The sequence below is a fragment of the Euprymna scolopes genome, chromosome 32 (genome assembly GCF_053919585.1).
Source record: "Euprymna scolopes isolate OS-2025 chromosome 32, ASM5391958v1, whole genome shotgun sequence".
Taxonomy (NCBI): Eukaryota; Metazoa; Mollusca; class Cephalopoda; order Sepiida; family Sepiolidae; genus Euprymna; species Euprymna scolopes.
The window spans coordinates 72,783,473-72,803,285 of NC_136513.1; the positions used below are offsets into that span (position 1 = coordinate 72,783,473).

At 36.1% G+C, this 19,813-nt stretch overlaps 1 protein-coding gene across 2 annotated transcripts in view; it reads left to right on the forward strand.

Annotated features, from left to right (window-relative positions):
- Window positions 1–19,813, forward strand: part of LOC145256436 (dynein regulatory complex subunit 7-like) — a 284,758-nt gene that overhangs the window by 175,157 nt on the left and 89,788 nt on the right. For both annotated transcript variants that reach the window (XM_080115340.1, XM_080115341.1), the window contains exons 8-10: window positions 11,800–11,875; window positions 14,814–14,942; window positions 15,388–15,516. In XM_080115340.1, coding sequence (XP_079971466.1) covers window positions 11,800–11,875; window positions 14,814–14,942; window positions 15,388–15,516 — 334 coding nt within the window. The remainder of the gene's footprint in view (window positions 1–11,799; window positions 11,876–14,813; window positions 14,943–15,387; window positions 15,517–19,813) is intronic.

The following is a 19,813-nucleotide window of genomic DNA, read 5'->3' on the forward strand; positions in this document are numbered from 1 at the left end:
TATGCTCTCGTTATATACATGCAAAGATACGCACCCACACTCCCTCAAGCACAGAGTTTTTATTAATTACCATTTCCACTATATATATATATATATATATATATATATATATATATATATATATATACATACTATATATATAGTGGAAATGGTAATTAATAAAAACTGAAAAAAGTGCTCAATACTGTTGTAGAGCAAATATGCGTTTTATTTTTTATTACCGTATCTTTCTGTTAAGTTACATTATTGTTTCAGCTACCCGGCCGTTTTTTTGCCCGTCTGTAGCTTCTTCAGACTTTTACAGAAATGTTCGTTATTATGGGATGAAAGAGTGAAAGAGTGAATGAGATCAGGGGGAGGGGGTGCGAAGAGGGCGGAAGAAAGAGAGGAAGGGAACAAGGGGGAAGGTAGGAGGCTTGGTATGTCGGTAATGTTTTAGTTTTGGAGTTTAAAGAACTTGTGGTGGAGGGTCTGGGAAGTTTATTTCTGGTGTGGCTGAGTGCATAGGGATACATGGGGGGGAAGGGGAATATGTGGGGGTAGGAGGAGGGGGGTTACTTTAAAATTCGAGTCTTAATGTTAAAGTTTTTGGCGTCTCGTTGGTGAGATGATTTCTTAGTAAGTATGTCTTGACCTGTTGGGTGTTCTCTTATGTTTGGAGGCGGGGGGGGGTTATGATTCGGTTTATTTATTTAGTTTATATTTTGTTGTTAATTGTTTGGAGAGGATTAGCTAGCGGTTGCGGGCGGGAGCATACACATGCGCACGTACACTCATATATACTTAAAGAAACGCTCACATGTACACATACATCCCCGCCCTGGCGTGCAAATATATGCACATATGTGCGCCTGCAGGCATAGACACCCGCGTTGCTCCCGTTTACATCATATTTTCCTTAAGGTGCTAAAATTGGGTACGTGTGCGCAGGCATGGATGCGCTCATACACAGATACATACACATATTGGCGCCCCTGCCCCCAAGGAGGCGTATATATGAGCCCATATGCGCATATTGATTCAGGCATATCTGCACCCCACGCATACATGCAAGCGCATAGGCACATACAGATACTAATACTCATGAACAGATACATCGACACATATACACAGCTGCACGCTCTCACACACTATGTGGACGGCAGGCAGCGGGCCCATATACTCTCACATCCACACACATATACATAGGTACGTGCACATATACATCGGTACCCCATGTACACACGGGCGCACATGTAGATGTACACGTGCGCACATACACACACATACACACCCAGTTATACAGACAGTTATTGGTATAGACATATTCGTCTGGATAGATTTAAATCTAAGTTCATTTGTGGGTACATAGGCGCATCACTTTCGTTCGATGTAGACATGGTTATACATAGATATGAGCATAAACTCATTCCCAGGGTTCTATACATAATATTTTCATTTTCATTAGTGGGTTTTTTTTGGATAGATGTGGGTGCACACGGGAGCGCCGGCGTACTCCTCCACATACATATACATACTCAGAGATGCACGTCCCCACACGCATGCATGTACACAGATATACATGCATACACACATACATATATGCATGCACATATGCTCTCGTTATATACATCTGCAAAGATACATACCCCCACTCCCTCAAGCACAGATATGTGCGCACGCATATACATACGGGTATATAGCGTGACATGCCGTAAATGTGGGCACGGGTTCTATCCGCATATACTTACATACACATTAATAAGCGCCCACGTACCCGGGATAGTGGTCCTAGGTAGCCATGTTTATAGATTTTGGGGAGGAGTTTGAGGTGGTTTATATGGGGATTGAGTGCTGTAGTTAGTGTTATAAGTTGGGGTATTTGTTTTTTTTAGGGTATTATCGATCAGTTTAGGCGGAAGGCTATATTGGAGTGTCATACTCTAAGGTATGTGTCTATGTACATGAGGCATCGGTTAGTTGTACATTTCCATGCGTACTTACCTGTGCAGGTGTAAATCCACATAGTTATATGTAAACAATTTCCATGTTAAGTCGTGGAGGTTGCATGTAGGGTGTGTTGGGGTTGGGCAGGAGGTTGGCTAGGCGGAGGGGAATTGATGCCGATTATTGGGTGGTTATGTGGGATGAGGTTATGTGGTGTTTAGATTTGGGGGTGATTGGGGGTATGTGTTATTTTGTTGGATTTAGGGGGATTCTTAGGGGTAGGGGGTAAGGTGGTGTGGGGTGTGGGGGGAATTGGTTGAGGGGGTTTGGTTGAGTGTATGTCATGGTAGTTGTGGTGGGTGGTTGTATTGGATATATAATTTGGGGGATTTAAGGTGGTGTTGTTTAAGGGATGTTTTAGAGAGGTGTATAGTTGCTAAGGAGGTGGGATTTGTGGTATCGTTTTGAAGATCGATCTTTCGGACGACAAATATCGAAAAATTGTCCAAAAACATTAATTCCTTCACCCTTAACGGGGCAGTTTTCTACAAGAAGGGTCGTTTTTTTTTTGTGTCGCCATTTCTGCAAGTCATCGTATCGGTTGGAATGACTTTACTAATTTCAACGTTCTGAACTTCCGGTCGCGTCATGGTGTAAGGGTAGGCCCTCAGATTTTCTTTCACTTTCTTTTCCACCTTTGCATCACGGGTTCGAGCCTGCCACATGCTACCACTTTTTTTTCTCAACACACACCTCCAAACACGTGGGCAACGCCGGACGCTCAGGCTAGTATACTTATAAATAGTAAAATTTGGGAGAGATTAGATCGAGATTCAAATTTAGCCACATGAGTTCGTCCCTTACAGGAGATAGAAACACTGTTATTTATTTACGTTTACAAATAAAAACATAATATATATATATCTATAATATAAAGCTGAATGTGTGTGTGTGTGTGTGTGTGTGTGTGTGTGTGTGTGGCCACGAACAGGCTCATATATGGTTGACTATTTTAAAAAATTGATTACATATAATGATAGAAGATGTATCGAGACACAGGAATGGGTATGCTGGATCTGGCAGAACGGTGTATCATTAAAATTGTGGGGTCTTCGTACACGCCTGGTACACAAAGTATGGAAATAAAAAATTTAAAAATGAAAAAAATAAACGTTTACAAGTGTTTTTGATATAGATGTACATAATAATACTTTGATAAGTATGTTTTAACTTAAATAGGGATGGTATAATAAAATTGTGGAGTCTGCGTTTGCGCCTAGCCTCCATAGAATTGAAATAGACACAAACTTTAATAAAGACTTTTCATATCTATCTGCGTAAGTATACTTTGATAATTATGTTTCAGTTTGAAGAAATATGGTATAATAAAATTATGGGGTGTTCGTTCGCGTCTGACCTCCATAGAATGGAAATATGTCACAAAGTTTAACAATGTGTTTTAATATAGATCCACAGAATATTGTGATAAGTGTTTCAGTGTGAACAGGTATGGTATAATAAATTATGGGGTTTATCTATTTTATTTTTACTTTCATCATATTTTGCTTTGGTTTTGATACCCCCAAATTCAACCCAAATTTACAACCCTTCCTTTTCATAACCTATCATACTATCATAAATCAGAGTTCATTTTCTGTAAGCTGTTTTTGAACCTAGTCAACGACGGGTAATTTTGCTAGTATATATATATATATATATATATATATATATATATATATATATATATATATATATATATATATATATATATCGACTTATAGTTAAAAAAATTCACCACACCCTTCTTTACCCTCCCCTTACTAACAGACGACTTAATTCAAAATAACTAAATAAAATTTTCATAATAAATAAAAACCAAAACAAAATCAATTACATATAAAAAGGCAATAGAAAAAAAGCCTCTTTAACGACAACAAAATTGCTCCTGACAACGATCAATGATGTAAAGCGCTCGAGGAAAATGTCTGACAAAAAATCAGTCGGCAACCTAATACATAACTTACCAACTGAAACGAGAAAAAATGCTCTGCAGTTCGAGAAAACCAACAGAAAAATAAAGAAGGAAGAAAATTATGTCGTATTTAATCAGACGTGCCTTGATAAAGACTTGCTGCCAATATATATATATATATATATATATATATATATGTGTGTGTGTGTGTGTGTGTGTGTGTGTGTGTTTATTTCGTAATTTGGTGTAATTGTTTGCAAGCGATAATGGATACGTTACAACTGCTGTTGCTTTGCTTCCTAATTGTGTGTGTGTGTGTGTGTGTGTATGTGTGTGTGTGTGTGTGTGTGTGTGCAAGAAAATCTTTCAATATAATAAAATGCAATTGTACTATTACAGTCTGTCATTTCTTTGTCTTCAGTAAATTCATTTCTTGATATCTCTTTGCAGTGGTGATAATAGAATCATCCTCTTTCTTCCTAGTCTTCTGGTGTTTTCAGCTTTTCTACCGTTATTTCCTGACATGTTAACTTTAATCTTATTTCCCTACCTCATTCCAACAAGCTGATATCAAGCTACTATTGTAATATCAGAAAAGCCTTTGATTAAAAACGCACAAATCTCTCCATAAAATTGGATCTGTTTAGGCATTACAAGATTTTAAAGAGAAAATGCTGACAGCGCATCAAAGATAAAATTAAATGTACAACTATAGTTAATTAATTCTTTATCTCTGGACGGTAGTTCGTCATATAAACAGCTGAAGTTTTGTTGACAGCTTGTAGGTAGATAGCTCAATCAGTGGTGACATCTCTTTGCAGAAGTTGGAGTAGAATCGTTCTCTTTCTTCATATTCTATGTAAAGAATTTTCTCCATAGAGTTACCAGCTGAGGATACACCCTCGGTGATCCGTTCAATAGAAAGTGAGTCATTGTGACATTTTTTAGCCCTGCTCTGTCAGGTTGAGGTGTTTGTACTCCCTAGACTCTCTTTGAGAACAAATTTGATCTCTTTGAGATCTCTTTGAGATCAAATTTGTCTATAGGCAATTATTTGAGTTACTCCTATCAAGAAATGCCGATGAGACTGCTCAGGCATTTCTTGTGAGGTCAGAGTTTTTTTTTTACATGGAGGTCACCACTTATCAAGGCCCAGAATCCATTCGGGGTTAAGGGTTATTGCGTGTACAGTAATCAATGAGATAGTGTTGTAGTATTCGTTAGTATTGGAGATTTGATAAAGTGTCATTACATAAGGGGGCGGTTCATCAGGAATTTGTTTATGTTGGACTTGAAGACATCCAAGTTGAAGTCAGGTGGGAAACAGGCAAGCGGTAGAGAGGTCCACAGGCCTGTGTGCTACCTCTTGTGCAGTAGTCTACCATCTCCACTTTCTGGCCTTGTGCCACATTTATTTCTGGGTGGGAGGGAGATAAATACCTTTCCTTTTCTCGTCTCCTAATGTTGTTAACTTTTTTTTCTGTCACATGACTTACTGCTTGTTACATCATTTCTTGACACCTTAGCTCTGCTTCTAAACTTCATCTCGAATGGTAATTCCTCTTTAATTAATCTACTTATAAAATGCAGAGACAAACAGAAACTAAGCTATCGTACTATAATAGTCCATCAGTATTTTGTCTCCTGTACATTATCTGGACGGTGACTCATTATGTAAAAAGCTACAATAATGCTGACACATCACAAGTAGTTAACTCAAAAAGTTGTGACATCATTCTGCGGAGCAAATATTTGTTTTGGATCCATACTAAGATATATATATATATATATATATATATATATATATATATATATATATATATATATATATATATATATATACTAGCTGTACTGTACCCTGCCACGTGTTGCTGTGGCTCAAGTTGGCGCAATGGAAAAAGTTCCAAAATCAGAAAAAGCATGTTTCTTATAGGTTTAATTTTCCATTTTGCATTGGTACACAGTTTTTGTTGTTCCATTTTCTTAGCTGATATAGAGAATTTCTGGTTTGGTAACTCTTGAATACATAACATAAATTGTCCATGTGAAAAAACAAAGCTTGGATTGGTTTATATTTCACAACATGATAATTAGTACACCAAATTTCAGTTGCAATACATGTGGTGGCATCCCTGGCAAATATAGCTGTTGGATAATTAACCACTTTATCTACTTTCACAACAGTGTCGATGGATTTGTATTTGACTACCTCACTTGGAATTTTACATTGAATAATAGCGTTAAGTTCATGGGCGTCTTTGTATTGACCTGCAAGAATAGCTCATTCACTCAGTCAAGTGGAATTCTTATAATTTGAATATCTGCCAAAAACCTTTTAAACTAACTCTTCTTTTGATGAAATAAAATTACAGAAATTACAGAAGTTAAAAGTCAAAGAATTTTGCCCTTAACTCTGATCAGCTGGCACTTTTTTGTACCCAATTTCCCACAAGTGACGCAAAAATTTTTGTGCAGATCGAACAGTCTGCAACTGGACGTGCATATTTTGAGCTAAGTTTAATGTCTTCACATGGAACAAAAAAGTAGAGTATTTGAAGCAAGCATTTATTTCATCTGCTGATATTGATTGAAGAATAACAGGTAACATTTGTCTGAAATCTTCTGCAAGAAATATTACTGCATTCCCAAATGGTCTGACATTGCTACGCAAATCTTGCAAGGATCGACCAAGAGCCTCAAGTGATTTTTTGCGTACCATTGTGCATTCATCCTAAACAATAAGTTTGCATTTCTGCAATATTTTTCCCCCATATTGGATATTTTGGAGATGTCGAACATGAGATTTTTGAAAAATTGAATGTTTTAAAGTAGAATAAATAATTCTTCTACTTGGCAGCAAGGTCGCAGGTATTCCTCATGCAGCAAGGGCTAAGGCTATGTCATTTTGTTACTAAATGGCTGCCAAAATCAATTTAATTAGAAAGGTTTTACCAGTTACTTCTGGTGCTGTTCAAGGTAGCAGTAATTTCCAAATAACTTCTATTCTCACAGTCAGTAAATTAGGTGACTAAAATAGGATTTATCCATGTTTTGACAATGCCTTATTCACTGTAATTAATTTAGGAGACTAAAATAGGATGAGGGATCTGAGATGGACAGATAGAGAGGAAGATATATAGATAGAAAAGAGAAAGTGAGATGAAAATAGAGAAAGTGAAGGAGATAGAGAGATAAAGGGATTGATAGATAAAGAGAGAGGGGGAGAGTTAGAAACAGAGAGGGATGAGACAGAGGAAAGGAGAGAGATAGAGGGAGTTAGAGAGAGAAAGGGGCTCAAAGAGAGATGGAGAGGGTGATATAGAGAGAAAGATAGATTGAGAGAGGGAAAGGGAGAGATGGATAGAGAGAGATATTAAGAGAGGAAGAGAGAGGGGGAGAGAAACAGGTGAACTACACTTCACCGTTTTTTTCCTCGTTCAGTAGAGAAGAAATCTTTCGAGACTGAGGCAATTTTCATTTTTTGTTACTATCCAGAGTAACCCTTTTTTTTTGGGGGGGGGGGCTAGATTTCCAACGCATTAGAAACCGACCGGGTTATCTGTACTTTCACTTAACAAATTAATAAAAGAAAAACATTGTAAAATTTGAATTTAACATGAAAATACTATTTTAAAAAATAGCACCATAACATAAGTGCATAAATGCCACTTTATGTACTCGTTGGGCGTTGAGTTCCATGGCGACCAGCATATTTATTTAATGGTTGCTCCCTTAGACCCCCCCCCTAGTCAAGGCTAATGCATGCGCACGTAACATTTTTTTATTTATTGAGGTTGAGGTAACTAAACGATTTATTGATAATTTCGTAACCCTTAAACACATGCCGGAAGATTTAAATTGGTTCATTATTATTGTAATGAAAAAAAAAAAGTTTTATTCAACACAAAACCAAAAACACATATTAATGATAAATGATTTATTATTCTATTCATTGAAATTTAATAATTTTTAGATAAAAAAAGTAAAAAAAAGTTAATAAAAAAATAGTTGCTTATGTGCGCATGTAAAAATGTTTGTAAAAGTGAGAAATTATTTTAATCATTTAAAAAACTTGTCTTATTTTTTGTTTTATTTTTAGATTAGGTCCACCTTATAATCACCCCAAAATCCTCATCGTAAGAACAGCTTCCGGAATAAACACCACTTTTGGAGGGGGGGGGGCTATTTGCAAAATTTAACTGATATTTGTTGTCAGCATACCTACCCGAAAATACTATTAAAAAAAGGGGAGGGGTCTAGTGCCCGTTGCAGAGAAGTAGATTTATTTATCAATGAAAGTTGCGAAGAAGTAAATTTATTCATCAATAAAAGTCGTCATTTAAAAAAGAAAATTGTGGAGGTGAACCTAGATGTAAATATTTACCCAAAAAATTACAAAAACGTTTTGTTTTCACACTATTCAACAATTTGTTCATCCGCGCATGTAAATTAAAAAATATTTGTAAAAGTGAGAAGTTATCAGTAAATGATTTAGTTTATTTATTTATTTATTTATTTTTTTTACATTAGGTCCACCTCCACAAATGTTAAGAACGGCTTTCAGAATAAACACCCTCAACCTCTCCATGTTAACAACGGATTTCAGAATAAACACTATGGGGGGGGTTGTTGTCAACATACCCATCCGCAAATACTATTAAAAAAAAAAGTCGTCATTTAAAAAGAAATTTAAAATAAAATGTTTGTATAAGTGAGAAATTATTAATAAATGTTTAGTAACATTTTTCGGTGCTAATACAGAGAGTGCTGCGCTATTTTTTAAATCGTATTTCCACGTTTAATTAAAGTTTTATGTTTTTTTTATTCAATTGCAAGGTTAAAGTACAGAATAGGTACAAAACACCCTCCCCATGTTAAGAATGGCTTTTTAAATAATAACGTTATTATTTCAACACGGATCACTCTCTGCATGAGTACCCATTTTTCTTTTAATATTCATAAAAAGTAAAACTTTTTTTCAAAATAAATAAATAAATAAATGTTTCTAAATGTGACAAATAATCGTTTAGTTACGGCAACGTCAGTAAATGAAAGATGTTACGTGCGGGGTGATGTGGGGACTAAAGGAGCGACTATTACTTTTTTCTGCTGGCCGCCATGGAACTCAACGCCGAAGGAGTACCAAATTGTAATTTTTTTTTGTCAAATAAATAAATTTCAAGCAATTTTTACAATAAATAGCAACTTCGTTAATTTTACGACTCGCCCCAGCATATTATAAACACCCTAACTTCCATATGTTAAAACGGCTTTCGGAATGAACCCCCCCCCCCCAATCTCCCCACATTAAGAACGGCTTTCGAGGTTTATGGAAGGGCGTGTTTTTTTTAACATGGGGAGGTTAGGGTGTTTATAATACGTTGAGGCATGTCGTAAAAATGAAACAGTTTAGAAAAAGTTAAAACAAACTTTTTTATGTAAACAAAAAAAGAAAAGAAACTAAACAATTAAAACGTAACGTTTCATGAGTCAAAAGCCTTAACATAAATAAAGGTAGTTAAAATTTAAAAATTGGTAAGTACATAAATAAATTTAAATTTTTGAAATATGGGATTTTTTTTGTGCTAATGCAGAGAGTGATCTGCGCTATTTTTTAAACCGTATTTCTGTGTTTAATTAAAGTTTTATATGTTTTTATTCAATTGTAAGGTTAAAGTACAGAATAGGTACAAAACATCCTCCCCTCCCCATGTTAAGAATGTCTTTTTTTAATAATAACGTTATTATTTCAGCACGGATCACTGTCTGCATGAGTAACTTTTTTTTTTTTTACTTATCTTGTAATTCAAGAGTAGTTGAAACGGAAGTTACCAGAAATATTATTGGGCAGTCTCGCAGTAACGACTTCAAAAAATATTTATATTTTAATTAATATTTTTATAATTCGCAATGTAAAATTATTTTAATGACATGCAAACATTCATTGACTTTACAGATAGATTTTCTGAAAATTTCAATTAAATTGGTAACGTAGAAATATGGTTTTATTCACATTTAACGAACCAAAATTACATTTATATATGTATACATATATATATATATATATATATATATATATATATTGTTCGTCATATATATATATATATCTGTGGAAATATATTTTATTTTCCCATATACCATTCCTTATTTAAGAAGCTCAATGTAATTCCAGAGTAATATAGTGAATAAATGACAAACATCTATATTCCAATATTCATGATGTTGACCATCTTATAATTTATTCCTTTAATTTAGTTGACATTTACAATTCTTGGCAGTATCTTTTTCGTAGCACAAAATCAATCACATGATTAAGTGAATTTTTGAATATAGACTTTTGTCATTTATTCACTATATATATATATATATATATATATATATATATATATATATATATATATATATATATATATATATATATATATATGGCTAAGTACAGACCAATTAACATGATGATTAAAAAAATAAAAATGAAAATAAAGGTTAGCTAACCAAGTTTCGTTCCTTGCTCAACAGAGCTAAAACGAGGAAAATTATGATTAAGAAAAAATAAAATTGTCATGAATATGCCAAGGAGAATCGAAAAATAAGCGAGAATCGAAAAATAAGCGAAGGAAAAAAAATTATATAGAAATCAAATTAAATCCTAAGAGAAGGTCTCAAGGACTTAAAAAAAAATAGTTTCTAGAATTTTTAAATGAAAGGATGAGTGCGACTTACTCAAGATCGTAAACATGTCAGCACTGAAATTCGTGGCACACACATGGTTCTTTATAAGGTGCTCGCAAATCGAAGAACCATACGTATTACTTAGAACATCTGAAGGTTAAAATTTTTTTGCAAAGTTTTCAGATCATCCGCCTTTTGCGCCTTTTGACAGCTCTTGTTTCTAGCATGGTACCTTCCACTTTGGGCAAACTAAGGTCTATGGAAGTGTGACTAGGTCAATGAAGGTTGAGGACATAGATTGCATGGTGGAAATATGGAAATGATATGTTCGATGTGTAATGTGACCTCATAGGAATATTAAATCTAGACATTATAGGGAGATTGTAGAACAGGAAACTTAGTTGGTATGTTCACATTGGAAGAATATACGAGAGTTCCTGGGTTAGTAAACATAGAACACTTGAGGTAGCAAGATAAATTAGCATAATCCACAAAGGAGGGCATAATGATGATGGATTTGAGAGAAAATGGAATCTATATAATTATAAAACTCAGATCAGTTTGCTTGCTTGGGCGTTTAAACCATCCATCCGGTTCCTGACTTCCGGTTTAAAAAAAAATCGTCTGTTAACCTATTTCATGGACACCCTGTCTTAAGTTCGATTTTAAAATCCACTGCTGCTATTCAAAGCATACAGAAACCTAATAATATTTTTTTGTTTTAACTTATTTTAACGTGTTTTCCTTACATATAAATGTAATTTAACCCTGCTTAGTTAAAAAAATACTGATTTAAATATAAATATGCAATATATAACTATAATCATATTTATAACCATATTTACTGCTTTTAGTAGCGCTCCTGTGGATTCTGACAATTTATTTTTTTTCAGACCTTGCTTAAAAATATTTTCTCTTCAAGAAGTAGGGAGGTATAAACTTAGTTTTAGTTAGGGCCTCCTTAATTTTAATTAATGCTCGCAGTTGTGCTCTGGAGGTTTCCTGAGTTTTATTTTTTTCAATCATCACTTAAAAACAATAAAAGACAATATAATCTCAAAATCACTTTTATTTTAAATATTTTTCATCTTATCCTTAAAGGGCAAACGGGTAAATAATAATCTGGTGGGAGGTTAGTTTAGAAATCAATTTCTAAAAAGCTGTCCAACACATGTCAACATCTAAAATGGACGTTATACTAAATGTGATGAATCTGTTACTTTCTTTTTTAGGATAAAAACGAAGATGTGGAAAAGCACTTGGACATGCCTAACTCTTGGGTCGAACCATTAGAAATCTCTGTGAATGGTAAGTATTGATATTAACTTATCCAATTGATGATGCTAACCATTTTTCAGTTGTATTCACTCAATTTTTACAATTTGGATTATCCAGACTACTGTTCTTATCATGCATCTTATTCTCACAACGTTTCGGCCGAGGTAACCTCCACTCTTCTTTAGGTGCCTCTTATTGAGCTATGTTGAATTTATGTACAACATTTCAAATGGAGGCCTTTATTTAATCCACAGGGATAGCTTGCTTTCATTTCATCAGCCATGACAAGGTGGAAGTCTAAAGTAATTCATTGTATTCTTGGTATCATCCGTACTGGGAATTAAACCTTCAACTTCCAGAAAACTATCACTTAAAATAGATTACTACTAAGAACTGATATTTGTTATGCCGCAGTTTCTTGTGAAGACCATTCTTGATAATAATGTGCTGACATTAGATTTGAAAATAGCCAAGTTGTAATTAGTAGAGAAGCAATCCTATGGAAATGTGGAAAATCCTTGTGAAGAAGCTCTGTGACAATACTGACCAGGATAATATTCAGGCGAAATTGATTTTTTTTACTTAGAATATGAATTGACTCTTACTAGCTTTGCTTTGCATACTGTATGAACAGTTTTCATTTTTTTTTTCGTATTACCACATAGACTTATGGTTAACAATAATGTTGATAAAGGTACTTTTCTTTTTATCTTCTTTTTAGCATTGTTGTATAGACATAATTACTCCCCCACCAGCCTCTACATAAATATGTTGCTGCGAGGATGCTCTTTCATAGTTAATAATATTAACGTTTAACTGTTTTATAATCTATCTATATATATATATATATATATATATATATATATATATATATATATATATATATATATATATATATATAAAGTAGTAGCGTTCATGCATGTGTGTATGTGTGTAAAATTCTCCTACAGTGGATCGATCTTGACTAAACCTGGCATGATGATGGTCCCCCACCTAGCGATGGTGCATACTATTTTTCAAGGTTAAGGTCAAATGTCAAGGTCATAACTTGTGTATATACACACTCTCCTACAGCCCACATCACTGGACCGATCATGACCAAGCCTGATATGATGATGGTGTCCGACCTAGGGATGATGCATGCTATTTTTCAAGGTGAAGGTCTGCTGTTAAAACTCAACTCCAAAACTCGACATGCTACTGTTAAAACTCAACTCTAGAACACGACGCACTGCTGACAACACTTCCTACTCTGACATCCAAATCCAAAATCGACCCAGTCTCTGAAAAATCCGGCTTTTTAAATCCAACCAGAACATCTCATTTGCATAATAGGTTACAATATCGCAAACATAAAAGTAAAAAGGCGTCCATTTTTTTTCTTTTTTTCTTCATTTTTTTTGTCTGCCCGGAACTCTACAGACTACAAACAAACAAGTTTGCACTAATTTTTTAAGTGTTTAATTACTGAAGAGCAACTTATTTTGCCTTTGGTAGCATTTCAGACCACAAATATAAAGCGCAGTTGTCTGTGTGTATGTATGTATGTCCGGCTAAAACTAAAAAAACGACACTGCAAACATCCACAAAGTTAGTATTTTCTTGATCAATGTTGCCCCATTCACAATTACTGGTTGTATAGTTGTAACGGCATTCACTTTGGTCAATCCTCACAAGATAAAGAGTCGTTGGCCATTGCTATTAGTGGTAGAGACGGTTTCTTGTAATTATTGAAGACAACTAGTTTAGTCTTGGTGGCATTGAACGTGACCATCCATTTTTGTCCCCGTTCCACTACAGATTGGAGGTCATCCTCTAGTGTTTCTGTCATTTCTTTAGATATGTGTTCATTTGTTTTCCTGTCGTGCCTGTTATAGAGTGTGGTATCATCAGCATATATACCCATCTCAGAGGCAATTTTTTCGGGGAGGTCATTTATGAATATTAGGAACAATAGAGGTCAAAGGATAGACCTTTGGGGCAGTCTAGCGTTTATATCATAATGTTTAGGTGTACGACCGTCGAGGACAATCTAGATTTTTCTCTTATGAGGATTTAATTATGTTAAATGCTATTAAGAAAATAGTCCTAGTAACACAGCTAAGATAACTGTATATTTCAGTTACAAATATAGTGAAAGTTAAATATAAGCTATATTCATTGGTTTGGTATAGATATCAAGGAGACGACTTTATTAATACAAGCGAGCATATGGTAATTGCAGATATTAAGTATACTACTTAAAAAGTTCTTCTGACTTCTACAGTAGAAAAAGTAGTTTCTTCCCAGAACCGCTAGACTTTGGAATTCCATTCCAGGTCCCTGCTTCCCCAACTGTACTGACGTGCAGAAGTTCAAGTGTAACCTGAACTGACGTCTTGCTGCCCAAATTCCTACATAGTACCCCAGTAGTTTTGCCCCTGATAGTAGCCCCCTACACCAAAGTGGCAATGTGCCTTGTTTGGGGGGAAAATGTAAAAAAAAAAAAAGATTCAAGATGTGGTTCACGCCCCAAAAGAAGCCAGCTGAACCTGACCAGCATGAACGCCACGAGTTCGCTATATTTATGTTTATATATTATACAGGATTAACTTATATTAATTAACCATTATGAATTTCGGGACACAAGTGCAAAGCATAAGGGGTTCAAATATGAACTATATTTAGTTAAGCAACGTTGAACCTGGTCAGTACTAAATGGGTGACCATTTGGAACTTCCAGGTGCTGTATGTGCTCTCTGCTTATCTCGGCATTGTTTCCAGTCGCCCTGGACTTGTCCTTGCCACTGGACTCAAACAGTGTTAATTCAGGAGAGATGTAGTTGGGAATTGCACAATCTCTGCCACACAATTACATGCGCAACCACCCTTTGTCTTTCGAGACTGAACAGAAGCATCGATCGATATTTAGTTTAATTTAGTTTAATACAAATATTTGAAAATATTTCATTTTTATTTTATTTTTTAGATTTTCAAAAGCGCTATCCTGGTGGAAAGAAAATAATTTACTACAAGAAATCTAAACTTGAGAAATTTTCACAATATCTAATGCCAAATGCACTTGTTAATCGTGTTAGTGTCTATGATGATATAGAACGTAAGTATACATTATTTTTATATTAAATTAAATTCATATATATGTGTGTGTGTGTGTGTGTGTGTGTGTGTGTGTGTGTGTGATATCTGTGGTGTGTCCATGTGTTTCTTTATGTAACATAATCACTTAATCACCTATCCTTTGTCTGTGTAATTGTGTAATATAACGTTTTGGGTGTAAGATAACTAAAGAGGAGGACAAAAAGAAGAAAAAACTGGGGAGAAGAAGGGAAGAAGAATAAACTGAAGAGGAATGGGAATAAAAAGAAGAAAACAACGAAGACAATGAAGGAAGAGAAAGAAGTTGTATAAAGTTATTTGTTGATTTAGAAAAAAAAAATCTTCAGAAATTTTTATCAGCCTTTTTTAAATTTAGATAACTGTTTTTGCTATGCTTCTTTCATTTCAATTTGTTTGTTTAAAACGTGAAACGCATCATCTTTCAGGAACGAATTTGGTGCGAGTGTATGAGTATTATTTGAACCGAGTCGATAAACTGCACAAGCGAGAATATGATCATCAGAAAGGTTGGGTCCATGAATATTTCCATGAAGGACGAGCAAAACACTTAAAAGGTCAGTATAACCCCCCCCAAAAAAATCACATGATACCTTAGCCATTGTTCCCTTGTGCATACAACTACCTATTACTATAGAATTTTATCTCCACTGTTTCTTTGTAATTTTATTTTATTTTTTTTTACTTGGCAGTCACCACTTATCAAGGTCCGAAGACTACTCGAGGATAAGGATTAATGAATGTAAGGCGATGATGTAGTAATCACTTATGGTGTAAATTGAGTAGAATTTGATTATTTATGGGGACGACTTAACAGGAATTTGTTTACATTAGATTTGAAGGCTACCATGTTGTATTCAACCGGGAAATATACCAGCAGAACAATGTTCCAAAGGCGAGCATTTTTAGGAAAGAAGCTTTGTTCATGGAATTAGTGTTTACATTTAGGCACAGATAGAAAGTGGGTAAAATCATATATAGTGGTTGTAGCTAGTCGAGTGTTTCTTGTGAAAATTTGGCAAGGGGGACCATGGATTAGAGTTAGATCGAACACTTGCCATGAAAATAATGTTAGAGCAGAGACAGGCTCGCAACGTCTCTTCTGTGGGGAAAGAGGTTGCAGGCAGGAGAAAAGAGCATCACCTGTTAGGTTTTGAACTCTATCAAGGCGTGCTGAGCAGCTCCTGCCCAGATGTGGCAGTAGTACTCCATTTTAGGGTGCACCTGGCTCTTATACAGATAGAGAATTGCATCGGCAGTGAGATACTTACAGGAATGGTAGAGTGATACAACCATTTTTCCAACGATCTTTGAAACAGATTGGATGTATGTGTTCTATTTCAGATCAGGTGAGACAGACTTCTGTATAGAGCTCACGAAGATTATTCCTCAGGAGTATATGGTCTGTATGAAGTCTTTTTTCTACTTTTAGTAGTAGTAATAGTAGTAGTTGTTGTTGCTTGTGTTGAGCATTATTTATGATGATGATTTTCTTGGCATTCGTTTTCCTGGTATCTTTCTGTTAAGGATTCTTTCACATGAAGGGTTGCTATTGTGAAAGTGTTTCTGTGGAACTAACTAGATTTGAACTTGGCATATGCAGGTTGTCAGTATGTATTGTTAATCACTGAGCCACCATCACCACCCTGTTGTTGCTGTTGTATTGGACATCTGCATATAGTTCATGGCAAAGTACTCCTTGTTGGTCACATCTATTCATTAATCTATAGGATTTAGGCTGGTGCATCTGCTACTTGTCTCTCATTCCTAGACAATGTTCAAAAGAGAGTCGCAAACCTGATAGGTCCTGAACTGTCATCTAAGCTTCAACCTCTGTCCCATCGATGAAATGTTGCATCCTTCTACCTGTTCTACAAGTATTTTAACGGTGGATGTTCCGATGAAATACAAGACCTTGTACCCCTTCGACATAAATAACCCTGACAAACCCAACAGGCAGCAAAATCCCACCCCATACACAGAAGATTCCTAGATGTAAGAAAGCCTTCTACTCTAATAGTTTCTTCCTCAGAACTGCTAGACTTTGGTTCCTTCCGGGTTCCTGCTTTCCCAACTATACTGACATGCAGAAGTTGGTTTAATGTGAACAGACATCTTGCTGCTCAACTCCCTATATAGTATCCTTGCAACTTATGTCCCCAATGTGTACCATTGCCAAACTTAATGGAAATGCTGACATTCTGCATAGAAACAACCTACTTCAGAATGGGTACTGACCTATATCGACAAGAGGAGGGACTAGCTATGGGCTCGCCATTATCACCAGTGATGGCGAACATATACATGGAATACTTTGAAGACATGGCCTTAGGTTCAGCTCCCTTAAAGCCCACCATGTGGCTAAGATACGTTGATGACACCTTCATACTCTGGCCCCATCAGGAAGACATCCAGGCTCTCCTAGACCATGTGAACTCAATAAGACCATCGATACAGTTCACAATGGAGAAAGAAAAAGATAACCAACTGACCTTCCTTGATATACTCATATCACGCACAGAGCATGGGTTTAAGACATCCGTATATTGCAAGCCTACCTTCACCGGACAATACCTAAACTTCAACTCCCATCACCCATACAGTATCAAACATGGAATCGCACGCTGCTTACAACATCGAGCAGAGACAATAAGTAGCGACACCATTACATACCACCAAGAAATGGTCAGGTTGAAGAATACCCTCCATCGTAACAACTACCCCGATAGCATACTATCCACCAGACGTGTTAATAGTATAAGAGAGGAGAATGAAACCCAAAAACCTCCAACGGTCTGCCTACCATACATACGAGGCATCTCCGAAAAGATTCAGAGAATATGTGCCCCCTACAACATCAGGACAATATTCAAAAGCGAGTCAACACTCAGACGACACCTGGTACGAGTGAAGCCCCGCATGGATGAGAACATGACCAAAAACTGCATATACTCCATCCCATGCAGTTGCAGAAAGGTTTACAAGGGTGAAACATGCCGCCCCCTTAAAGTAAGGGTGGAAGAACACCGAAAAGCGGTAACTAAAGGGGAGACGGAAAAATCGGGTATAGCCAACCATGTCTGGATGGAGAGGGGGGACCATCGCCCCCTATGGGATGAAGTAAAAATAATAAACAGAGAGACCCACGGGAAAGTGAGAAAACTTAAAGAAACAGCTCACATGCTCGGACATAACAACCTACTGAGCAAACCAAGCATAGAGCTGAATGCAATTTGGACACCTCTGATAGAGAGAGAAAACCTTGAATAACAACATAGGTTTAACATTAACAAAAACCAACTAAGAATTGTGGTCCTAGACGTTGTATCAAAGTTTACAGTTACCCAAAGGTGCTGAGTTCAATCCTGAACGAAGGCAGTGAAAAAAGTAACATTGAAAACAGAATCAGCAACTATGTCCCAAAGCCTAGCTGGAGTCCGAACACGGTACCCCCGTAATAATAATAAAGGGTTGGGTTCGAGACTCCTAACAAACGGTTCCCCAGTTCGATACAAAACACCTGACGAAAGCCGGAGGGCAAAACGGCCGAAACGTTGTGACAATAACAACCAAGATGAGGAAGTCAGTCCGACAATCTCAATCAATGAAAACACCTCATCTCAAAAATACAGACAGTTAGTACTGAGTAAACATGGCCACTTTTACTCCATTTCTTTGAGATTTTGCGCCTGACACGTTTTGCTTGCAGAGCTAGAAATGTTCAGAGGACAACGGATTTTGATGCTGACTCTTTCTGAATTTTCACCATATTGCTTGGTGTCAGACCTGTTCGCTATGGATGACCCTGTCAGCAACTGAGGTTTTTGATGACGTAGCTATGATTCTGCCATGTTGTTACTGCCCTGCCACAATGATAAACAGTTAAACTTTATTAGTTTTTAACGCTCTTCGATGATTGTTAGTAAAACACGTTATATGTGTCCAAATCACATTGGAATATTTTTCTTCACTGAATAGCAAGTACAAGGGTCGTTTGTAAAGCTTTCTACTTTTTTTTTTAACTCAAAATTTGAAAAGCTATGAAGATGGTAGTGGTCCCATTAAATCAAGCGATCTACAGAATTTATTTTTCTACATAGTCACCACCATTCTGAGTACCTTTTCCCAGGAATTCAATGACACAACTCTGTTTCTGACATGCGTCCACAACAGGGGTTGCTTTCTTAAGAGGCTCACACCATCAATATCTACAACAGAAAGATGAAATTCCAGGTCATGGATGCATACGTTCAGTCATCAAAACAATGAAATTTGCAATCCTCTCTGATCCATTTGGGTGTAATAAAAAAAATTGGAAGCATTACTTTTGGAAGGTCCCTTTGTATAAATTATAAAATGTCTTCCAACATTTTGTCAGTTGGGGATCACTAATTTAAATAATGAATGCGTATTCAAACACTGTTATGGGATAAGCTGATTAACCCCTCTCAGGAATAATGGACTTATACAGAGACTATATAGTGATATCTCAACAATGATGTAGCAATTTGCGCAATTCATTTGGCATTGGGTCAAAATTGCAGTCAAGGTTCCAACCCTGACAATCAGTTCAGCAGAAAGTTCGCCATTTTGGTGGATTTTTATCTGGTGGGCTAAGACATTCATTCTTGGGAGTACTTCTCATCACATGTGTAATGTAGCACACGTTTACATACGTTAACATGAAGACATTGGCCTTCGGGACAAGATCAAAGTGTAGTATCTGTTCCGGCAGATACTGCAAGCTATGACTAGCAAAGACCAGATGTGGGGGCAACCCCACATGCCTGACCTTTAACCAGCTCCCATTTCCCACCTCTCGGGAGCTGGTCCCCTTTCCCCTTCCCCTTCCCT